Source organism: Aquarana catesbeiana, linkage group LG04, assembly GCF_042186555.1.
Source record: "Aquarana catesbeiana isolate 2022-GZ linkage group LG04, ASM4218655v1, whole genome shotgun sequence".
NCBI classification, from domain to species: domain Eukaryota; kingdom Metazoa; phylum Chordata; class Amphibia; order Anura; family Ranidae; genus Aquarana; species Aquarana catesbeiana.
Genome location: NC_133327.1, coordinates 194569687 through 194594223, shown reverse-complemented (window position 1 = coordinate 194594223; position 24537 = coordinate 194569687). Strand labels below are relative to the sequence as shown.

The 24537-nt window shown below is 41.7% G+C and overlaps 1 protein-coding gene across 6 annotated transcripts in view; it reads left to right on the top strand.

Moving 5' to 3' along the window:
- PLCH1 (phospholipase C eta 1) overlaps positions 1-24537 on the top strand; it is a 392590-nt gene that overhangs the window by 188329 nt on the left and 179724 nt on the right. For all 6 annotated transcript variants that reach the window (XM_073626065.1, XM_073626066.1, XM_073626069.1 and 3 more), the window contains one exon: positions 20751-20897. In XM_073626065.1, coding sequence (XP_073482166.1) covers positions 20751-20897 — 147 coding nt within the window. The remainder of the gene's footprint in view (positions 1-20750; positions 20898-24537) is intronic.

The following is a 24537-nucleotide window of genomic DNA, read 5'->3' as shown; positions in this document are numbered from 1 at the left end:
GCCGCACTGGCTATTGAACGTCCTTTTTTTCGGCTCATCAGACATCTTGTACGTCACCGCGTTCCCACGTTCGTAATTGTTAGCCAATGTTTGTGTGACCATGTGTATGCAAGACAAGTTTGAGCCAACAACCTTCGAACAAAAATCCACGGTTTTATTGGCGGAAAGTCCGATCGCGTGTACGCGGCATAAGAGTTGTTTCCCCAGTAAAAGTGGCAAGATGTATTCCAGTTAAGGTCATGGTTTATTCTCCTTAGTATAATATTTAATAAGTTTATTTGTCAGACAGTTTGGCATATGTGGTCATTAATTTATCATATTTGCACTTTTATAGTGCTTTGCAAGTTCCAAAAGTTTTGATTGAATAGTAAACAACAAAGACTTGGATTTTTCAAATGTGTCAGATGAATATTGTGTTACTTGTCACACTTTGCTGGTACTTGGTGGTTGGACCAGCACTGTGAAATGGGGTGAGCCGTGTGCCCAGAAGTACGAGGTATAAAGGTTTTTTGAAGGGTTAGAGAAAAAAAAGAAGTTCACTACAAAATTTCTTTTTATTTGAAATACAGATTTCTAAGATAATATTGTAATGTTATTTTATTATGTATCAGTTAATCCTTACAGACATAGCAGTAGAATAAAATACATGATTAACTTACAAGACTTGGCTTTGTTCAGCAGAGTGGTAATTATTTGATGCTTAGATGGATGATTTATATTGATGTGTTATATAAGTGCATACATTATAGTTGATACTATTAAAATTATGAAGGGCATTTGCTATGATTGTTGAGGGGATTTCAAGTGTTTTTTAATGGGCTGGGTCTTGTATAGTACCATATACCTTTTATTTAATGAATAGTGTATTGTTTGTAAAGGTTAAAGTACACTTAAACCCTAACTGAATGACATCTGGCTGTCAATGCACTTTGTACCATAAACTATTGCCATGTTTTTTTTTAAATAAAGTACAGTTTTCTTTTTTTTTTTTAATCCTTTATTGCATATCATCATTGCTGATCACCCCTAGCTTCCTTGCAATCACTTAATATCTACATGCATGCACCACAGCAGTGGCTGCATGACATTGCTCCGAGCAAGTTTCATGTGGGACATGCCAGTGCAATGTGGGAGGCATTTATGTTGATATTTACTATTAATGGTGTACAGTTGTGAGCATGGTTCATGTGGTTTACATTGGTGGCAAGAGTTTTTTTCTAATCTCCTGCATAGGAGTGACAAAAAGTACAAATGGGTTTTGAGTTCAGGCCCCCTATTATTAATTAATTGTTAGGGTAGGGCTTCAACCCCAACACAGCCTCCAGGAGAATGGATGAACAAACTGGCCATATTTGATGTAGCCGGAGGTCTGTCATTTATGGGCATTAATGCTACCACCACTAAATGATATATCCCTGCTGGATTTAGTATGTAAACAAGCTGGCGGGGATCCTGGATGATATTATTGAGCAAATCTGGTTATGGCTAAATTTGGTCAATTATGTCACCCAGGATCTCCGCTGGCTTGGTTACATACTAAATCTAGCAGGGATATGTAATTTAGTGGTGGTAGTGTAAATGCCCATAAATGCCAGACTTCTAGTTACATCAGATAGGGCCAGCTTTTGCAACAGGAGTTTTTTGTTAAATTACATTTTTTGTCAATGAGTAAAAAGGCTATATGCCCTTATGCACATTCACCTGGTGGGGGGCAGATATCTTGATGCCGCTTTATTCTACAGGTGGCGTCCAGATTCTGATATGTCCCCTGGCAGACCCCCACAGCCCTTTTGGGGGACAGGATCCCCTCTCCCCTTCCACACACCCTACAAGATACCCCCTTAATGTTGAGGGCATGTAGCCTGGTATAGTTCAGGAGGGTGACTCCAAGCTCATTGCACCCCCTTTCCTGGCCAACCAGGCTGTATGTCTTTTATTATTATTTTTTTTTTTTATGGGGGACTCCACGCCACTACTTGCATTGCATTCAAAAATCCACAATGTCTTCTGAATGCAAACAAGCTGACATTTATTTAGGGTGACATCATTGACCAAAAATTACACTTTTAAATGAGTATATCATACTGTATCCATAATTTCATGTGCAGGTTCAGGGTATCCCCAAAGTACGTTTTTAAGGGATTTGTGTTTTTTTAATGTTGTCTTTTGAAATTGGTCTTTGAAAAGGCCAGAAAAAAGTAACAGCATTACTCTCCAATACACGATAATGGGGTTCAACACTATGTTCAAGTTTAGCAGATTTTTCTCCTGGGTTCAATGAATCTACTAACTTTTCCCGATTTGGTCATCCCTAATTAGGGCTAGGAAAAATGCAGAAATTGTGTTGGCCAAATCATAGCATCATATGATGGAAGAAGCAGAGTAGTTGCGCATACACAGGCACAAACTGATCCAATCAGAAGCCCATGAATGTGGCTGTATCCCTATATTATAAAATATTGCAAACAAAATTCTGTGCCAATCTTAATTTTTTTTAATTTTAAAGGTTGCACTTCTGTGGCATTAAGCAGCTATCCTGTTTAGTGTCCATATATCTCTGTTGATGAGCTTCAACTTCCAACCACTGGTCCTCTTTTTCCATATTTGGCACATATGGTCATTATTTCATACCATTCACCATCTGACTTCTGGCCCAATTCCATCTTAAATATATTAATTACACTGATTCCATTGTCTTCCTCCGGGGTGGATAGTTCCTAAATGCTGCAGAGAGCTGCTACATATATTGACATGTAACATGGCCCCATTTTCCTGTTATATTGGACTGCATGGTGTCACGCAACCTTAAGGGGGAGGGCCCATGACTATCTGGGCCCACAGTAACTGTGTTGAATGATTTTGGCTATCATTTAAATTGGAAGAGGAGTGGAGCTGGATTGCAGGGCAGTGAAGCACTAAGTCTGCAGGGGACAGCTCTGCAGAGGATGTGTGTACTGCAAAGCAGAGCTGCTTTTTTATTTTTAAACGTGACAGCCAAGAAGGATGAAATTGTGTTTTTAATCATTTTGTAATTTTTTAAATTACGTTAAAATAATTTTTTTACCAACTGTTGGACTGTTTGGTAATTCAGTAAACTGACTTGAAAACACACAGTTCAAGTGCTTGATATGCCCATTTTATCACTGATGCATATTGCTAATTGGCAGTAATCCCAATAGAACAAAATCCTAAAATTACTCTGAATTTCAATGTATTATCATGATCTTGTAGGGAAGAACTAAAGGGGGTCTATAAACTATACAAAAAATTCTAGGTGACCTTTGATTGTTAGGGCAGCAATCCAGTTGCATGGAAATCCAACTAGGATATCAACTAGTGCAAGTGGATTGTTAGGTGAAGCCTGGCCATTGGGTTTTGTTTTTTATGTGGTGAACGGAAAGCGTTTGTTTCTGGAACTTATATAATGTTCATCTACACACTTGGCATAGCAGCTGTGTAGGGAGGGGAGATAAGCACCTGGAAAGAATCAGGATAAGTGATAACAGTGAAGCTAGGCATTGTTCACCCTTTGAGTAGCAGGTGAGCCCTTGTAAGAGACTTGGCCATCATCGGTGAGTGGGAAACAAGACTAGCAACCCCAATGAAGGCTGAGATTCCATGATTTTTCCAGTGAGTTGGGGATTATCTATTCCTAAATTGAATGCATTGTGAACTGACTCCTTTTGGAAGAAATAATTCTGTTTGTAGAGCCATCATGAGCTGTGTAATTTGGAAAGGTATTTTGACCTTTATTCCCAACAAGTGGAAGACCAGGTGGTGGCGCTTGGAGAGAAAATTAATTATAGAGGTTAAAGGTTACTGACACATATAAGTTCTACTTTTCAAACTGCATTTCTTATGATCCAATTTATTCCTCTTGTACAAGACCAGTTAAGACAAATCTTATAAAAAAATGTCAGCTGGTGTGGGGTATTACCCCATTAATGCATGCGTGGGCATGTATCTGATTGCATTGTTACAAACGTTATCCTATGTTTTCTGTGTGATTAAATTGAAGTACACAGAACACACACGCACAATAGAAAACATGCTTTTGCATTATTTGAAATCCTTGACAAAGCATTAGTGTGTACATACTGTAGCTGTACGGTCAGTATTGAATAATTTGAGGTTATATAGTGCTATCAATTATTCAAAATAATCATTGTGAACAAGAGATCTGTAATTATATTGTGTTTCAGATAAATAAGGATAAATAGGAGTGCGTGATCTGCGATGTGCTGGAATGCCGCTAAACCTCTGATTTTAATTGAATTGACTGAAAGGGGGTTGGAACCGTAAGCTGTTATTGCTTAATAATCTGACTGTCTATCAGCTTTCAAGAGGGCTTTCCTCTTCCCTCTTGCCCACAGAACCGACATTGCTTTGAGGCTTGCGGATTATCCTTCTTCATTACCCAAATAGCTGCTGTATGTGTATATTTTAATGGTTTATTTATTTGTGATCTAAATAAAATGCTATCTTTTGATTATTCAGCCAAGCTTTCCACAGCTTACTTCTATATGTGCTTGTGCTGCTCTATAACTAATTATGATGTTGTATATGGAGTAACTGCAAACTGGGAAAATGACTCCTGTATCAGGGCAATAGTTTATAAGCAGCTGTCTGATTTCCTACAGCAATCAGTGCTTTGTGGTGTTTTATGTGAAATGGCATTGACTCTCATGTTTAAAAAGCATGTAACAGTTCCAGTATTGCTGATTGCAACCAGATTTCAGCTTTTAATGATGATGATAAATCTAGTTGCTACAGGTAACAGAGAAAATGTTTCAATCATATATATTTCTATATGGGGTTTATGTTTTTGTAGCAGAATGTGTGTATTGGAACTCACTCACTACTGTCTGCTACTACACTATACAGCAGAGACGGATTACTTGTAAACCAGTTAGCAGCTCTCTCTAATTTTCATAAGGAGTCCCAAGAAACTCTGTAACTTCTGTGTCCATGCTCTCTTTGCCTTAAGGGAAACGATCTTTATGGGTGCTGGAAAATCTGGCCCACCAGTGATGCAGCAGGGTTCATTATTAACTTTGTTGGAGAAATACTCAATCTGGCCTGTGTATTAGTAAACTAGGGAAATGTGGTGCAATTTGGATCTGATGTTTAATACTGTTGGGGGTTATGGGGAAAAATACCCACCCTAGTAATTTGCATAGCCTTAAAAGTAATTTGAATGCTTCTTTATTAGGCTTTATGTAAATAAAGAAGTAGAGCACTTCTTTTAAGGGCAGCAATGTCCATACCTAGCAACTTTTGATAATCAGAATTCCTAACAATGGGGTGGAGTAGGGGGCTGAGCAGCGGTTGTAGCAAAACTGTGCTAACAGTGAGGCCCCTTTCACACGATCGGACCGTTCAGGTCTGCCTGTCAGTTTTGACGGCGGACCTGAACGGGCGCTCCATGTAAGCCTATGGAGCGAAGGATGTCAGCAGAGACATGTCCGCTGACATCCGACCTGGTCCGATCCGCAAAAAGCAGACGGATGGCCCTACGTCCGGATCCGTCGCTATCGGATCGGGTGAGATCTGATGAAAACAGACATGCTGTCCGTTTTCATCCGATCCCTCCATAGGCAGTAGCGGCGCCTGACAAGCCCCTCCCCGCTCAGTGAGCAGAGAGGGACCTGTCATCCGCCGGTTCAGCGGAGATCAACGGAGAGATCTCCCGCTGAGCCGGCGGACCGAGGCGGGCTCCGTGGAAGCAGAGTCCGCCTCGTGTGAATGAGGGCTTAGAGGTGCTTAAAACGTGACCCTATGTACAGAATACAGGAGTCAGAAGTATGTAATGTAACATTGTTGGGCTCTTACAGGTATATCCAAAGGCCCCAGATTCCAGCTGGGCCAGGAGGTTATAGTGAGAACTGTTACTTAGCAGTAGGGCCTTAATAGAGTCCTCCCAGTTCACAACTCCCCAGCCAGCAAAATGCTAAAGCTGGGCGGCTATGAAGTAAAGTCTGGGCTGGGGTATCGCCAATCCGCCCCCATCCCTTTCTCTCTGGAGAATTGATAGCTTAATCCTGGGATTTTTTTTCTTTCCATAATAACCTTCGAAAAATTGATTCTTTTTGAACCATTTGAGAGGTATCCATATCGGTGAGTTATGAAAAATATATAATAATTGAGGGGCCCAGATCATTTTTATAAGGTTTGCTCGACACACCACCGATAATGGCAACTTAGTCCATGACGTACTCTTAAGCTGGAATTTAATAAGGATAGGGGATAAATTATCTATTTTACTCATGAATAGAGTTTGGAAGGAAATGAGGAGCATAATGAAATATGAAGGTGCTATTCACCACTTTGGGGGAATACGCAATATAAAGAACTAGGTAAACTGGAGGGATTTGAAAGCTGGCGCTCTAAGGGCCTCAAATATATAACACAGTTGTACTCACACAATATTCTATGCTCCTTTCAGGATCTGCACGAATCTTTTCATTTACCCCATCATAGTTTTTTAAATACTTTCAACTACATGTGGTCCAATCTCAGTTTAAAGGGGAAAAGAAAGTGATAAAACCAATGCCACGTATAACTTTATTAGCACGGATGACAGAAAAAAAAGGCTTGATCTCATCTCTATATGGTCAACTTACGAGATCATATCGAGATTAGGGTGTTAGCCTGGGCAGAAGAGGGTGGGAGCTAGATATATGGGATATTTCAGATGAAACTTGGCAAATAATATTAGAAAGGGTACCCCTAGTTTCATTATCACCAGCACAATGTCTGATCCAATTATTTATAATTTACAGGGTATATAGAACACTGGTCAAACTATTTAAGTGGGGTAGGCATGATTCCCTGACTGTCCACGGTGCCAAAAATCACCTGCTGATTTATTACATACGTGGTGGAATTATCCTAAACTGGCTAAATATTGGTGAGAGGTGGTGAATACAATTACTGAAACGTTTAATACATATATTGATAAAGACCCTAAAACTTTCCTGTAGGGCTACCTTGATGAAGAACTAATGCCCCATGAGATTCTGATACCAGTTAGCAGACTACTGTTTATGGCACGAAAGCTAATTGCCCTAAGGTAGAAATCTCCGAGTGCACCTTCCTTTGAGGAATGGCACCTTCATGTAAACGACAATATTCTGAAGGAACAACAGATCTATTGTAACAGAGGCAAACCCAATTACTTGTATAAACTGTGGAAGCCATGGATTTCGGTTCCACGGTTAGCCCCATCCTCACTGGGTTTTGCTGATCTTTAAAAGGGTGGGCAAGTATAATTATGGATAGTAAAATTGGTACCAGATGGAAAATGGAGGTAGAGGGCAAAATCAGCGGGGAGAGAAGAATCTACTGACTTAAACAGCCGGCAGAGGTAAATGGAACAGTCATCCGATTTGCTTGTGGTGGGGATTTTTTTTTTTTTTTTTTAGTTGTGTTGTTTTGTTGTATGTTTATGAATATGTTGTTATTATTTGTGGTTAAATACTTGTTATGTTGATTGGAGAATATATGTAAGAAGAAGATAGAAAAATTCAGAATTTTCTGTGGATTGACCATATGTATGGTATTCGAAATAAGGAATTTATGTACAAACTGTATAAGTGATAAGTACTATATCCAATAATAACGTATTCTGTTTTGTAATATTGAAATATTTATAATAAAGAAGTAAGGAATTAAAAAAAAGAAGTATGTAATGTACATAGTGCAGGGGTCCATTTTGGGTTAATGTACGCAGTGCAGCTTTCTAGGTTGGGAGACGTACATAGTACAGGGGTCCAGGTTGGGAAACGTATATAGTGCAGGGGTCCAAGTTGGGTAATGTACATAGTGCAGGGGTCCAGGTTGGGTAATATACATAGTGCAAAGGTCCAGGTTGGATTATGTACATAGTGCAGGAGTGTAGGTTGGGAAATGTATATAGTGCAGGGGTCCAAGTTGGGTAATGTACATAGTGCAGGGGTCCAGGTTGGGTAATGTACCTAGTGCAGGGGGTCCAGGTTGGATAATGTACATAGCTCTTTGGCATTAACTCAACTCGCCGTGTTTGGAGGAAGAAAAATGCTGACTATAACCCTAAGAACACCATCCCTACAGTCAAGCACAGAGGTGGAAACATGATGCTTTGGGGCTGTTTCTCTGCTAAAGGTACAGGCCGACTTTGCCACATTGAGGGGCCAATGGATGGGGCATGTATTGTAAAATGTTGGATGAGAACCTTCTTGCCTCAGCCAGAACACTGAAGAGGGGTCGTGGATGGGTCTTCCAGCATGACAATGCCCCAAAACATACTGCCAAGGCAACAAAGACATGGCTCAAGAAGAAGCACATTAAGGTCATGGAGTGGCCTACTCAGACCTTAATCCTATAAAAATGTATGGAGGGAGCTGAAACTTTGAGTTGCCAAGAGACAGCCAAGAAACCTGAAGGATTTAGAGAAGGTCTGTAAAGAAGAGTGGACCAAAATCCCTACGGGGATGTGTGTAAACCTGGTAACCAACTACAAGAAATGTCTTACCCCTGTGCTTGCCAAGAAGGGTTTCTTCATGTACTGGGGATCAAATACTTATTTTACTCACTGACTGCAACTTAAATTATAGCATTTGTTTTATGTGTTTTTTTTCTGGATTTTTGGTTGATATTCTGTCTCTATCATTTAAAATACACCTATGATAAAAATGATAGATCCTTCATTTCTTTGTAAGTGGGCAAACTTACAAAATCTGCAGGGGATCAAATAATTATTTTCCCCACTGTAAACACAATTACAAAACTTTTAACAGGTAAAACATTTTTTTCACATAAGTGTATTTAGCTGTTTTCTGCATCCTGCAGTAAAACACCCATAGAGATTCGTTTTTTGTCATCCATTGGGAAATGATTGAACAGATTTCAGTACATCAAACAGTATACAGTTATTTTTTGTGGGAAGGGAATCTTTGAATGCCCGTTTTTGGCAGTGATATTATTATGAAAGAGCATTGATAATGCAAGCAGTAAGAATTTCAGAGGCATAATCACTTGCTTGAATCCAGCTGTCAGGCAAGATGCTGGAAGCATTGATTGCCTCTGTCTTCTGTGGCCCTGATCCTGAGTGTGAAAATCTTTTTAAAACTCATGCTTGACTTTCTGAGACAGATCATTTCAAATGTGACACTTGTAAAGGTTTTTTATATTATAGAAGGGGCGATTGAATCAGGAGAAGTACTGATTCATATTTTTTAAGAAATTCCTAAATTTCTGAATATAGGTCTGCCTCACTTGCAGAGAATAGCACAGTTTGGCAATCCAAGCAAGCATCAGCCATGAACTGGTCAACTCTACATACATGTGCCCAGTTAAAAATAACATTTGCAGACCGTTTTGGCCTGGCATTGAAACCAACCAACTTATTAGAGTATGAATGACTGCATTGAGTTTGTTGATGTGGTCAAGTCTAAAATCTTTGGTAAACTGAATAATGCATTTGGGTCACAAGGACTGGCTGAGACTTCTTTCAAAGTCTTCCAGTGATCCCTGCTATAACAAAATACTGCCCTATTAATATGAGGGGTACATGGAAGTCCAAAAGCTTCATGACATTATACCTTTACCTTTGCTGCCAAAATAATATGATTGTAAAACCAGCAGTTCTAGTTTTAGCAAAATTGTCATAATGTTTTATCTGAATAGCAGTGTTTTAAAGGAGGAGTATGGGATGGCAAAAACGAAAACCTTCATACTTACCTATATGACTGCAGCATTGGTCCTGTGCTATAGCTGTCCCCCACCAGCTCTAAGACCGAGAACTGAGCAATCACAGGACCACTGATTACTCAGTTCTCGGTCTTCACTGAGCAGAGAGTGGTGACTGTCAGTCACCGGCTCTCTGCTCTGCCCCTCCCGGACTCACTGGAGCACCGAGCTACAGAAGGGGCAGGAGGGGCTGGCTCAGGCTCTCAGCAGAGCACTGGTATGCTAAACCAGCTGCCAGTCAGGCATCTGGGTGGATCCTGACATTATTGGTGAGATCCCAGCCAGAGCCTGGATGGGCAAAAAAACGTTGACCATATTTCTCTTTTCAATGTTAGTTTAGCATGGAAAATGAGTGGCAAAGTTTGAAATGTTTAAGGATTGGGGCTTAGCATGTCTCATTTTTTATTTTGAATGTTTGGAATTAATTGAATTGTTAGGAAAAATTAAAGCGGAACTAAACCCTCCTTTTCTTTACAGCCAAGGAAGCTGCCATCTTAGCCTCTGATCTGCAGTTGCCACGGTACTGAAGATTTGATCAGTTATGACGCCAGCCTTTTGATGGCTTGACAGTTCGGTTTGCAAAACTGACGATTATTATTCAAGGCATGCCTTGATGTAACTGTTTAGGGAAACAGTTAAATCGATGAGTTTGGTTCCGCTTTAAATGAAATGGGTTTAGTTCCATTTTAATTAGCGCAAATCGTGAGTCGCGTGTTGATATTACATAATTGTTTATTTTTTGTTTGCTTGCCACATAACTATTGTAGTGGTTGGTGACATTTTTGTATTGCATTTTATTTATGTTGTTTGAATGAAGGCAGACAGAAGCAGTTAGATGCTGTTGTTGTTGATAGATAACATTTGTTGAACAAAGCTGTGCGTTTGCTGTTATGAACTGCTTCAACCTCTCTTTTGAATGCATTATAATAGCTGTCACAATAACAATATAAGTGTAAGCACTGGGTCTCCACCTGTTAAAGATAAGCTCCCTGCTCTTTATTGTCGATGGGGTCATTTAGTCTTAAGCTTGGCTAGAATAAAGTATTTCATGTAGATCGCTGAATGATGCAGGACGTGACAAAGAGGTTCCTTTTTATTTTTAAAAGAATGCCCTGGGCACTTCCTGACGTCATTTGTGCCCTGTTTTGTACAAGATACTATTTTGTGCTGGCTTCAGGAAATGAATATACTAACTACTGTAATCTTGACTTGTCAAAAAGTTGACTTACAGATAGCTACCGGTATTTATAAAAATCAATGGTGTGAAAAATGTGAGCTTCTACTAAGTACTGTCATTCTTTCAGTGGTGATGGATAAAATAGCCTGGTGATATGAGATGTGAAAACTGAGTGGTTTCATTTATGCAGAATTGCCAGTTGTAGTAGAAGACATAGGAACAAGATGCAGATACATTCGGGGGAAATCAATAAATTCCTACCAACACCTTTCTGGTGCTATGACCATTTAAAATAGCTTGCACCACATTCAAAATCTTTTCCTTCCATTTCAGTCACTTTACTGACAAGTGTGGCAGATTCGGATAGTTCTTAATAATACCACCTGGACAAAGTGGTGCTATTAATGCATCAAATTTGTTTGTAGATAACAAATCTGGAGGTAGTAAGGACCAAGTCTAAGTTGGCATACAGAGACAGTTAAAGTGCCAGTCCCTGTGCGCAGTGTGGCAGGTGCCATATTTGCCACCACTAACCATTCCTCTCCCTACCTGTCACAGGTTGCTTAGGACACTGTCGGCTTCATGGCCAATCCTCCTAGTAACCAGTGATGGTGCAGTGGGTGAAATCTGATGGGGAAGCTGAGACACTAACGCCCTGTACAAACGACCGGTTTTGCCGTTGGAATAAACTCTGAAGGTTTTTACGACGGAGTTCAGACGGAATTCCGCTCAAGCTGTCTTGCATACACACGGTCACACCAAACTCCGACCGTCCAGAACGCGGTGACGTACAACACGTACGATGGGACTAGAAACGGAAGTTCAATAGCCAGTAGCCAATAGCTTCCGTCTCGTACTTGCTTCAGAACATGAATTGTTTTTGGTGCGTTGGAACAGCATACGGACAAGCGTTTTTTCCGATAGTAATTTGTTCCGTCGGAAAGTCCGTCTGAATTTTCGACAGAAAAAGCCCAATGGGGCATACACACGGTCGGAATATACGGTGAAAAGCTCCCATCGGATTCTTTCTGTCGGAAATTCCGCTCGTGTGTATGCGGCATAAGACTTCATTCACACCTGAGCAATCTGCAGAGACAGCTACTGCAGGTTGTTTTGTTTAGATTTTTGTTTTTGTTTTTTAGTGGAGTGTTTCTGGAGGGGTACCATTCATTTGAATGAGCCTTCATCCGCTTCTAAAACGTTCCAAAGAAGCTCATGTACCAAATCTTGGCACAGAGCTAGGAGTGTTTGCAGTTGCGATTTTTGCCACGATTGTAGCGTGTTTTGCCGCTCGAATCGCACCACGTTTAGGGTGCCATTAAGAAATAATGTCATCACAAACGCGTTCTACATTTTGATGCGATTCTGGAATTGCTCAGGTGTGAACAGAGCTTTATTCCTCACTAGGTTCATGCTCTCCTTATCAGTGACAGTGTATTCTATACCCAAAAGCTGGCTGTCTGTTGGTTAAGGTTCTGTCCACTGCCTGCAGGGGAGTGGTCTGTCTCTGTAGTGTCTGTAAATCCTATCGGGCTTAGAGCGGCACGATTAATTGTTAGAAAAATCGCAATCTTGATTTAACCCCCACGCGATCTTAATCCGGCATTTCCATGATTCATGTAACTAGTGCAGAGCCGTTCTCTGCTCAGAGCTGTCAAAAAATAAAAAATAAGGCAACCGGCAAAGTTTATCACAACATTGCTCAACACTGAGATAAAAAAAACAATGTTTCATTTGATTCTTTTAGATCAAAGGGATGAACTTCAATCTGTAAATGAGGTCAGTTTAACCACTTAAAGACTAAAGTTAAAATCAGTATTTTTTGCTAAAAAATTACTTAGAACCCCCATATATTGCAAATTTTTTTTGGCAGAGACCCTAGAAAATAAAATGGCGGTTGTTGCAATATTTTATGTCACGCTGTATTTGCGCAGCGGTCTTTGAAAGGCAATTTTTTGGGGAAAAATACACTTCAGTGAATTAAAAAAAAAAACTAAACAGTAAACTTAGCCCAAATCACGAGAGAATCGTGATCTTTATTGTATGCAAAAAAATTGTGATTCTCATTTTATCCTGAATCATGCAACTCTAGTCAGGCTCCTCTCACGCAGATACAAAACTCATCTGTGCTGTATGATGGCTGTGGCCACAGGAGGAAGCACAGCTGCACTAAGAGCGGGTTGACCATATGGAAACTCTGGTCTTAGGCCAGCCATACACAAAGCAAATTTCTTTCCTGCAACCTCGGGTTGCAGGAAAGAAAATTAGCTTGATTGCCCAATCAACACAGACAGTGTACATGTGGGCCATTGTCTTCTCCCCGCGGGGGAGGGCAGGGGAAGCCTTCCCCACTGGGAGAAGACAGTGCTTATCGCTAGTGGCTATAGAAGCCTCTAGCGTTAATCGCAAAAGCATCTGGCAAGCTGGTTGTACCCAAGTTGATCGGTACATTCGGCCTGCCCATTAACGGTTCTCTCGGCCGGTTCTTGCTGTGTGGAGGCAGGTGTCGTAAATACTCTAATGAATTTTCCTAATTGCGTTTGGGAGTTTGTACATGTAAAGGGATTCTTATGTTCATCATTCCAATATTTCACATCCTTTTTCCCAGAAATGCACACAGAACTCAGTAATGGCTAATACTTGAAACTCGACACTTTGGCTTAAATAATATCCATTTCCAGTTCAGCAGTCTTTTTGATGAATCAAATAAAGTAATCTGAAGTTTAGTTAAACAGCTGATTTCACAGATGAAAACATACTGTACATCAGAGCCTTTTTACCTGCTAAAGGATTTCTGTCCACCTGGTTCTAAGATTAGCACAGTTCAGCTCTGTCTTCAGGGGAGGGGACCTGACCTTTCTCTGCTTCAGTGTCACTTTCACTTTCCAGTCTCTTTCCTACCCCTACCCTGTGACCAGATTGAAAAGAGAGGAAGATGATTGATGAGTTTATCTCTCCTTCATCCTGATTTCTGCTCCTATCAGCATGCTTCTGTAGGACACCTGACTGGCTTCCTGTGCTGCTTTTTTCTTAGCCTCTCTGAGGTCTGCTGCACTGACTTCACGGTACAACTGAGTTAAATTCAAGTAATTATACAATGCAGGATTACAGAGCTTCATTAATGTGTGCCTTATATCTTCCTGGAGTTTACCTTCAAGCTTTCTATACACATGCATATCATATTCCAGATCTAACAAATACAGGCAATATAGGTGTGTGCAGGGGGGGGTGTCGGGTGTGCCTGGGCACACCCTAATCACCTCGGGTGCCAGTGCCATTTAGTGTACCAAAGAGGCAGAGGCATAACTATAGGGGACGCAATTGCGACTTATTTCCATGCTTTGGGGGCCAAGCGGCTGCCTTGTCATATTTGTCAACACCTTGATGACTGGGGCGGCGGGGTGGCATATAGACCAATCAATGCTTTGCATTTTCCTCCCTGCAGCTGTTGAATGCCTGCGGGAGGTAAAGGAGGAGAAGCAACCATTCAGAGGCTGCAGGGAGGAAAATGCAAAGCATTGGTTGGTCTATATGCTGCCCCTCTCATCCAGCCTGGTGCTATGTGTTTCCGGCAGCCATCGGTTGCTAGGACTGTGGGTTCCGCCCCCCTACTCCAGCTCCTGCTTCCTGGTTCCAAGTAACTACTATAGGACCGCCCACCCAGCCTCTCTGCCCATTGAATTTGCAGCAGGCAGACAGAGCATGACATCGGGGGGGGGGGGGACTGGAAGAGCCAGATGACCCAATAGAGTGAAGGGGGAGGATAGGGAGGAGGCCGCCACTGTGCGAGGATACATGTGAAGCCTGGAGGGAGCTGGAGACACAGCAACCATGGAGTTCTGAATCCACACCAGACCACAGACCAAGTGAGTGCCACTCAACCTACCCACCCCCAGCATTGTCACTGATCTCATCCCCCTCCATCCACTGCTGCCACTGATCCAATGCCCCCCAGCACTGCCGCTGATCCTATCTCCCCCTCAGCACTGCCACTGATCCTATCCCCCTACCACTGTTGCCACTGATCTAATGCCCCCCCAGCACTGCCACTGATCCTATTCCCCCCCAGCACTGCCACTGATCCCATCCCCCACCACTGCTACCACAGATCCAGTGCCCCTCTGCTCTGCCACTCATCCTATCTCCCCCAGCACTGCCACTGATTCCATCCCCCCACCGATCCCATGCCCCCTAGCACTGCCGCTTATCCTATCTCCCCCCATTCAGCACTGCCATTGATCTTATCTTCCCCCCACATTGCCTTTAATCCCATCCCCCAACCACTGCTGCCACTGATCCCATGCCTCTCAGCACTGTCACTCATCCTGCCTCCCCTCCAGCATTGTTACTGATCCCATCCCCCTGCCATTGATTCCATGCCCCCCCCAGCACTGCCACTCATCCTATCTCCCCCCCAGCATTGCCACTGATCCCATCCCCTCCACCACTGTTGCCACTGATCCCATGCCCCCCAGCACTGCCACTCATCCTATCCCCCCAGCAATGCCACTGGACCCATCCCCCTCACCACGCCTGCCACTGATCCCATGCCCCTCAGCACTGCAACTCATCCTATCCCCCACTCCCCCAGCATTACCACTGATCTCACCCCCCAGCACTGCCACTGATCACCCCCCAGCGCTGCCACTCATCCCATCCTCCAGTACTGCCACTGATCCCGTTACACCCCGCAACCAGCACCACTGCCTCTGATCCCATCAACCCCAGCACTGCCACTGATCCCAGTACTGCCACTGATTCCATCACCCCCCAGCATTACCACTGATCGCCCCCTTAGCACTGCCACTCACCCCACCCCCCCAGTACTGCCACTGATCCCATCTCTCCCCCCTCCCCAGCATTGCCAATGATCCCATCAACCAGCTAGCACTACTGCTGATCACTCCCCTCCCCCTTCACTGGCACTCATCCCAACCCCCAAGTACTGTCACTGTTCCTGCTACCCCCCCCCCCACCCCACCACCACAACCGCCACTGATCCCATCAACCTTTTTAATAAGGGTCTTCTTCCCCACGTGCTTTCTCAGTGGGTCATTTTATTGTGCAAGTTTCCCATTGATATTTGTTCACCTTTTTTTCTATTTCCATTTAACTGATGCGAAGATCTGATTTTTGGTCAGCCCGGTAGGCACTTGCGGTTACTATGTGATTTTATCGCTATAAATACATTACTTATAATGCATGCACTTAACATAAAAAATATATCTGCCTTATCTTTAAGTAGCTTCAAAAGCAAAGGTTATGCATCAAATCCTCAAGATACTGAAAGATGTGTAAAGTAAAAAAAATAAAAATATCAAACACAAGTGACTTATTTATTAATTGGAAATCAAAAGAAAAAGAGGTCTTTAGGAGACATTGAGGGGACATTGATCAAACAATTGGCTCATAATTGAAGAAAAAGTCATAATTTTCTTGATAAATTAGGTACTGGTAATTAGTTATGACCTCTGATTGCTTACAATTTGAATCAACATTGTTCTGAATTTAATAGCACTATTTCAACTAGGAAATGTGAATATGAAGTAAAACCTGCATTATGTTTCCTGACGAACCCATTCTAGATAGATTAGTGAACAGATCAATCATGTGACACATATTTCCTTCTTCCAGTACTTCATACAGTCTTCATGGACTTCATACAGTATGTATAAAAACCTAGGTGGTCCATATATTGGTGTTGAGTTATCCACTTTAGGGTCATTACAGCGGATGAGGGGGCACTCTTTACGTCTGGAGGAAATAAGACTTAACCTCCACATACTGACAGTACTGTAAAAATGTGGAATAGACTCCCTCAAGAACTAGTTCTGGCCAGCTCAGTAGATTGTTTTAAAAATGAGCATCCCTAAATACACAAAATATTACTGTATACTAACATTTATAGCTAAAAACACCTGGGGTAGTTGATCCAGGGAATGACAGATTTGTTCCCAGGGGGTCAGGAAGGAATTTGTTACCCCCACTGGAGCAAATTGGATGCTTTATTAGGGTCGGTTCACACTAGGACGACTTGGGATCCGACTTGTAAGCCCTCAAGTCGCCCCAAGTCGCCCCAAGAAGAGATTTGCATTACAGTGAATGAGAGCGTCTTAATTGACACTACTGAAGTCGCTCCGACTTCAGAGCATACTACTTGTACTACTTGGATCCGACTTCTAGGCAACCTGTACCCATAGAATTCAATGGAAGTCGCCTCCAAGTCGGATCTCCATCTATATTGAAGCGACTTTACAGGAAAAAAAAATAGTTTGCCCAGGCAAACCCCTCCCTCCCAGAGAGCTGATTATTCTGTGATTGGCCACAGCCAAAGTCACCTGTCCTGGAGGCGACTTGAAGTCGCGTTGTAAATTGCTTAAAGTCGCGCTGAAGTCGCGCTGAAGCCGCGTTGAAGTACCCTTGCAAAGTCACGCTGAAGTCGTGTTGCTCCTGTGTGAATCGAGCCCTAGGGTTTTTTTTTCCTTCTTCTGGATTGTGTATATGGCGGTTTATTTGTTTATTTATCTCTATTGGTTGAACTAGATGGACTTGTGTCTTTTTTCAACCTGACTGACTATTTCACTATGCAACTATTAAGCCTGGTTGTTTAGGATATAACAGAAAAGTTAACTGGGTCTTATGAACTGTGGGGTTGATTTACTTAAACTGGAGAGTGCAAAGCCTGGTGCAGCTGTACATGGTAGCCAATCCGCTTCTAACTTCAGCTTGTTCAATTAAGCTTTGGCTATAAAACCTGGAAGCTGATTGGTTTCTATGCAGAGCCGCACCAGATTTTGCACTCTCCAGTTTTAGTAATTCATCTCCTATATCTCCTGACCTGTGAGTTTTAATGCCTCATCCCCAATTTTAGGATCCTTATCTTTTAGAGAAAGTGGTCAGTTAACTTTTTCCCACATTTACTATTGAGAGGCTGTGTTAAGTGTTTTGTTTTGTACTCCATACACTGATGTTGTAGTAAATTCTAAAATACAGTATTATATGCTGGTTATCATCATTATATTACGTTGGTTATCAGAATAGACTCTGTATTATACAGTAGACACTGTTTAGCTGGATGTACGTTACCAAAGATCCAGCGATGTGCATGAGTGCTGAGCTTCTCCCAGGTCTCTCATTCATCATTGACTGAAACAGCAGTGGTAGCCATTGGCTTCTGCTACTGTCAGTCACAGCCAGTGAGCCAATGAGGACAGGGTTAGGGCAGGACCGAGTTGTGGTTTTGTGTGTTTTATGGACACAAAGAGTGGGGCTCGGGAGTGAGCACAAACCAGGGCCCCCAGAGCATGTGACTTGCTATTGGGGGCACTGGCTGATAAGTGAGAGCCAGGAGCATCAGTGGGGGGCCTGAAAAGAGGAGAATGGTGGCTTCTGTGTGCAAAACCACTGCACAGAGCAGGTACGTATGACATGTATTTTACTATTTTTTTTTCTTAAATGAACCTTTAATGTCACTTTAAGCGGTTTAGGGGATTAATGAAAGAAATCACAACACTCTTATGCCCCGTACACACGGTCGGACATTGATCGGACATTCCGACAACAAAATCCATGGATTTTTTCTGATGGATGTTGGCTCAAACTTGTCTTGCATACACACGGTCACACAAAGTTGTCAGAAAATCAGATCATTCTGAACGCGGTGATGTAAAACACGTACGTCGGGACTATAAACGGGGCAGTAGCCAATAGCTTTCATCTCTTTATTTATTCTGAGCATGCGTGGCACTTTGTGCGTCGGATTTGTGTACACATGATCGGAAATTCCGACAACGGATTTTGTTGTCGGAAAATTTTATAGCAAGCTCTCAAACTTTGTGTGTCGGAAAATCCGATGGAAAATGTGTGATGGAGCCTACACACGGTCAGAATTTCCGACAACAAGGTCCTATCACACATTTTCCGTCGGAAAATCCGACCGTGTGTACGGGGCATTAGAATGTAGGAATCTCATCTGCCGTTCTCTCCTGATTAGTGGAAAGTGTCAGTGCTTGCTCTTCCAATAAGCCAGAGTATGCTGTATCCCGTGGTACATTCTGGTTTGAATGAATTGTCACTGTGTATTAGTCATTAGAACATGGTATACTAGTCACGTGGCAATGTCTAGTATTTGTGACTTTTGCATAATGAAACATTATTACTCTTCAAACTTATAAAAACATTTAACCACTTGCCGACCGTCGCACACACATATACGCCAGCAGAATGGCACAGGCAGGCAAATGGGCGTACCTGTATGTCCCTTTAAATTTGCCGCCTATTGGGTCCCGTGAACTCGATGTTATTACGGCGGCTCGCGATTGCAGCGGGGAGATGCAGAACAGGTAGGATGCCTATGTAAACAAGGCATTTCCCTGTTCTGCCTAGCAACATGACAGGGATCTACTGCTCCCTGTCATCGGGAGCAGTGATCTCTGTCATGTTGTAGTGAGCACACCCCCCCACAGTTAGAATCACTCCCTAGGACACACTTAACCTCTTGATAACCCCTTAGTGTTTAACCCCTTCCCTGCCAGTGTCACTTATACAGTAATCAGTGGCTATTTGTAGCTCTGATCGCTGTATAAATGACAATGGTCCCAAAATAGTGTCAAAAGTGTCCGATGTGTCCGCCATAATGTCGCAGTCCCAATAAAAATCGCAGATCACCGCCTTACTAGTAAAAAAACGATTAATAATAAAAATGCCATAAATTTTGTAGATGCTATAACTTTTGCTCAAACCAATCAATATACACTTATTGCGATTTTTTTTACCAAATATATGTAGAAGAATACACATCGCCCTGAACTTTGGAAGAAATTCGTTTTTTTATATATCTTTGGGGGATATTTATTATAGCAAAAAGTAAAAAATATTGCTTTTTTTTCAAAATTGTCAATATTTTTTTTGTTTATAGCACAAAAAATAAAAACCGCAGAGGTGAACAAATACCACCAAAAGAAAGCTCTATTTGTGGGCAAAAAGGACATCAATTTTGTTTGGGTACAACATCGAACGACCACGCAATTGTCAGCTAAAGCGATGCAGTACAGAATTGCAAAAAATGCTCTGGTCAGGAAGGGGGTAAATCCTTCAGGGGCTGAAGTGGTTAAGGAATAACTCCACTCTAAACTATACTTTACACACTTATATAGCCTGCAGAAGCAGAGTTGATTAGATTTCTATACACAACCCGCTCAAATGTTTGTCTAATGCTGGCCATATATGGATCAAGTTCGAGCCATGAGTAAACCTGCCTGTTGGTACCATTTTGCACTACAAACTTTCATCTGAAAATTGAAGGCTACGGCTGGAAAATGTTTTGCCATCCAGATGCAGTCATGCAGTATGTGAGATTCCTCCATCCACACTGGGGAAATCTATTGATTTTTCTCATTCAGCGCCCGAGCCACAAATATGCCAATTTGACTAGTGACTGTATAACTTTTTTTGTTCTTTTTTAGATGTAGGTTGCTTAGCAGAGTTCTATTAAAATAACAGAAAAAAATGTGTGACTTATGGCCATATTATCCTGTATATATGATCATTATTTTCGAATATTCAGTTGGTTGTCACTGAAGACAATGTCAACATTTTAAAGTGAAACTTCAGCCAAAACATGTTTTCACATGGGGAATGAAGGTTTATGTTGCTGTTTATATCTCCATTGAGTATGCTTCACTCTTGTCTTGGGTCAGAGACAACTATAAAAAACTGACTCTTCTAACTCTGTGCAAAACTGAAAGACATTTTTGGCTTTAGTAGGGTTTTAATAAGGTTTCTTCCATTTTTTCTACTTCCTTGTTTTTTTCTTTCACTGAGCATATTTTCTTTTATTTTATAGTTGAAAGATGTATGAGTGTAATGCAGTCTGGGACACAAATGATCAAACTAAAGAGTGGAACGAAGGGTCTGGTCCGCCTGTTTTATCTGGATGAACACCGTACCTGTATAAGATGGAGACCCTCCAGGAAAAGTGAGAAAGCTAAAAGTAAGCCACACATTTTATTTGAAATTTGAAAACAATATGGATGTTTTCTCAAATCTTTGAACTTGTATGGTATGTGAAGGGTTGTAATATTAAAGACTAATGCCGCGTACACACGAGCAGATTTTCCGTCGGAAAAATCTTGGATGGTTTTCCGACAGAATTCCACTCAAGCTTGGCTTGCATACACACGGTCACACAAAAGTTCGCTGAACTTTCGACCGTCAAGAACGCGGTGATGTACAACACTACGACAAGCCAAGAAAATTAAGTTCAATGCTTCCGAGCATGTGTCGAATTGTTTCCAATAGGAATTTTGCGTGTCGGAATTGGTACAGACGATCGGAATTTCCGATCTGAACTTTTTCCGACCGAAAAATTGAGAACATGCTCTCAATATTTTGCTGGCTGGAATTCCGCCAGCAAAAGTCCGATGGAGCATACACACGGTTGCATTTTCAGACCAAAAGCTCTCATCGGACTTTTGCTGGCGGAATTTCCGCTTGTGTGTACGTAGCATAAGGCTAACTTCTGCTATCTCTTGGTCATACTGATGTCTTGATATCTCCTACACATTTCTCAAATGCAGTCCACTAATGATCCCCTAATAGGGTGGATGATTCCCCCCATCAGTGTCTACCAAATCTAAATGAATTAATTCTGGGTAGACATGGCCTGTAACAACATTACATTATATATTTCCTTTCATGGTGGTAGATCTTTATGATATGGCAGCAACAGTGGTATTGCCTGTAGTCTAGTAGTAATGTTAAGGGATCTTTCACACGGGCAGCCAGGGGGCAGCAAAAGCAGGTGTCTGAGCAGTGCTTTTAATGGTCCTCTTAATATAAAAAAAAAGAGACATTCAGGGGGTGGCGGGATCTCCTTCTAAATGCCTGCCAGCTGCTGCTATACTGCCATCTATAAAGGGATCCACTGCAGATTTTCAGAGAGTGGTAGGTACTCCTGTCAATGTAAAAGTGACCTAAGACAATTGCACAATGTTGATTATGGAAAAGGGGATCTCTAGTAACACTTTTCTAGGAATGATAGAGGTATGTTTCTTGACCACTGCCTTAGAAGTCACAGCTTCCTGTAGCACTGTACTCAGTAGTGGATTCATTTTACTTTGGCCCCAGGCTTTTTTAAATTCATGAGCCCTTTGCAAGTTCAATGAGATCATGCATAAAAGCTAGCCAGAAATAATTCTACAGCACATGAATACAGTGTTTGAATTTTGAATTGAATCTTAAGCATATATTTTTTGCAAATTACTCATATGATAGTGGCAAATCATTCCTGGTACATATTGTGTTTGATTGTTTTCTAATCTTAAAGAGACCTTGTCAACAACGTAAAAAATTGCAGTGCAGTGGTTTTCTTCCCATTAATATTTTTTATTCCCTGGAAACGTGCCTTTGAACTTAAAATTTAACTACCCAAGGAAAGCCAACTCCCAAGCACATCCCTGTCTTTCCTTGTCTGGTATATCCCTCTCCTCTTTCCGGGAGTGTCTAGTTGCTCTTTGTGGTGGCTTAGCTTCTCCACCAAGGAAGGAGCAAAGCAGGATACTATAGCATGTCACTTGAGGGACAACTCTGAGTTTGCTGGAGCTGCTAAAATCATTGGCAACATCATTGGTGTCAGGGTCTCTATAAAAGGAATCCTTTATTGAAATTATACAAGACAGCCATTGAAGATTACTGTCTGCCAAAAAGGCTAAAGACTTCCAAGGCGAAAACTGCCTTACTATGAAAGTAAGAGCACTGAAGTGCAGAACCTTTTGTTGCAGCCCTTTGGAGTCTGGGGTCTCTGCCAACTATCCTTCTTGCCTTTACTATAATCCACCTATGTTGTCTAATCAGCAAAGAAACGTACACTACTGTGCAAAAGTTTTAGGCAGGTGTGAAAAAGTGTTGTAAATTAAGAATGCTCTCAGAAATAGAAGTGTTAATAGTTTATTTTTATTAATGACCAAAATGGAAAGTAAATGAACAGAAGATAAATCCACATCAAATCAATATTTGGTGTGACCACCCTTTCCTTTCAAAACAGCATCAATTCTTTTAGGTACACTTGTACACAGTTTTTAAAGGAAGGCTGCCGAAATTCCTTCTGTAATGTTGAGATCAGAGCTCTGTGAAGCCAAACCATCATTTCCAGGACTCCTTGTAATTCTTTACACTGAAGATAGTTCTTATTGACATTGACTGTATGTTTGGGGTCCTTGTTCTGCTGTACGTACCTTCCTGATGGTATGGCATGATGGATAAGTATCTGCCTGTATTTCTCAGCATTGAGGACATCGGTGATCCTGACCATATCTCCACCTCCATTTGCAGAAATGCAGCCCCAAACTTGCAAGGAACCTCCACCATGCTTTACCGTTGTCTGCAGACACTCATTATTGTACCGTTCTCCAGCCCTTCACGAACAAACTGCCTTTTTCTACAGCCAAATAATCATAAAAATCATGAGTCCAGAGCACCTGCTAGCTTTTTTCTGCACCCCAGTTCCTATGTTTTAGGACATGGAAACAAGGCTAAGCGACCTAAATAGGGTTGCACTGATACCGGTACATACCGATACATGTACTTGTGCAAATGCTCCACTACTGAAACTTATACCTTCCAGCTTGTTTGCAGTACGATTTCAGGTGTGGTTCCAATGCAAATTGTAGTCTATAAGATTAGAAATCGCACCTGAACTGAAAAACTGAAATGACACAGGACTCTTTTCAAATCGCACTGCAAACAGGCTGTAAAAAACTCACTGAAATGCACATGAAAACTGATGTGAAACTGATCTTAATCTGAAACTGATGGGAAACTAATGTCCCTGCAAGTTAAATCTAACAGATGTCTTTGCAAGTGAAATCTGTGCAGTTTTCATGCATGTAAGGCCCCTTTCACACATGCTGACTATTTGCCTGTTTTTCATCCATCCGTTGACGGATGAAAAACAGACATCAATGCATCTCTACGGAAGATAATCAATTTACATCCGTTTACATCCGCTTCCATCAACATTCATTTTTTGGAACAGATCAAAGCCCTATTTTTCTTCTGTTTAAAAAAAACGGACCGGACGAAAACTGGATGTGCACGGCCATGCGGTCCATTTTTGCATGGAAAAATGTCTTCAGGACTCAAGTGGTTAAGAACTTTAGCTGGCTGATGTAAAAAAAATGATGAAAAACTCATTACAAACTGATGTAGACTTCATCCATTTTTTCTTTGAAAAAATGTAACTGAACTGCTGAAACAAATGGTCCGCATGTGTGAAAGGAGCTTGTGGTGTGTACATGCCCTAAAAAAACTGTCACATGACACTAAAAATAGGTATCGGTAATTGGTATCCACGAGTACTTGTGAAAAAGTATCGGTACTCATACTCGATCTTAAAATACTGGTTTTGGTGCATACCTAGACTCAACCGTGCACAAAAACATAGGAACATAGGGTGCAGAAAAATGGCAGCAGGTCCACTGGACTAATGAGCCAAAATTAGCCACTTGCCGACCGTATAACTTACATATACGATGTAAAGGCGGCACTGCTGTGCAGGATCATGTACCTAGTTTGTGATCCTGCACTTCCAAATCTGGGGCGTGCATGTGTGCTGCCGGTGACCCGGCAGAAAG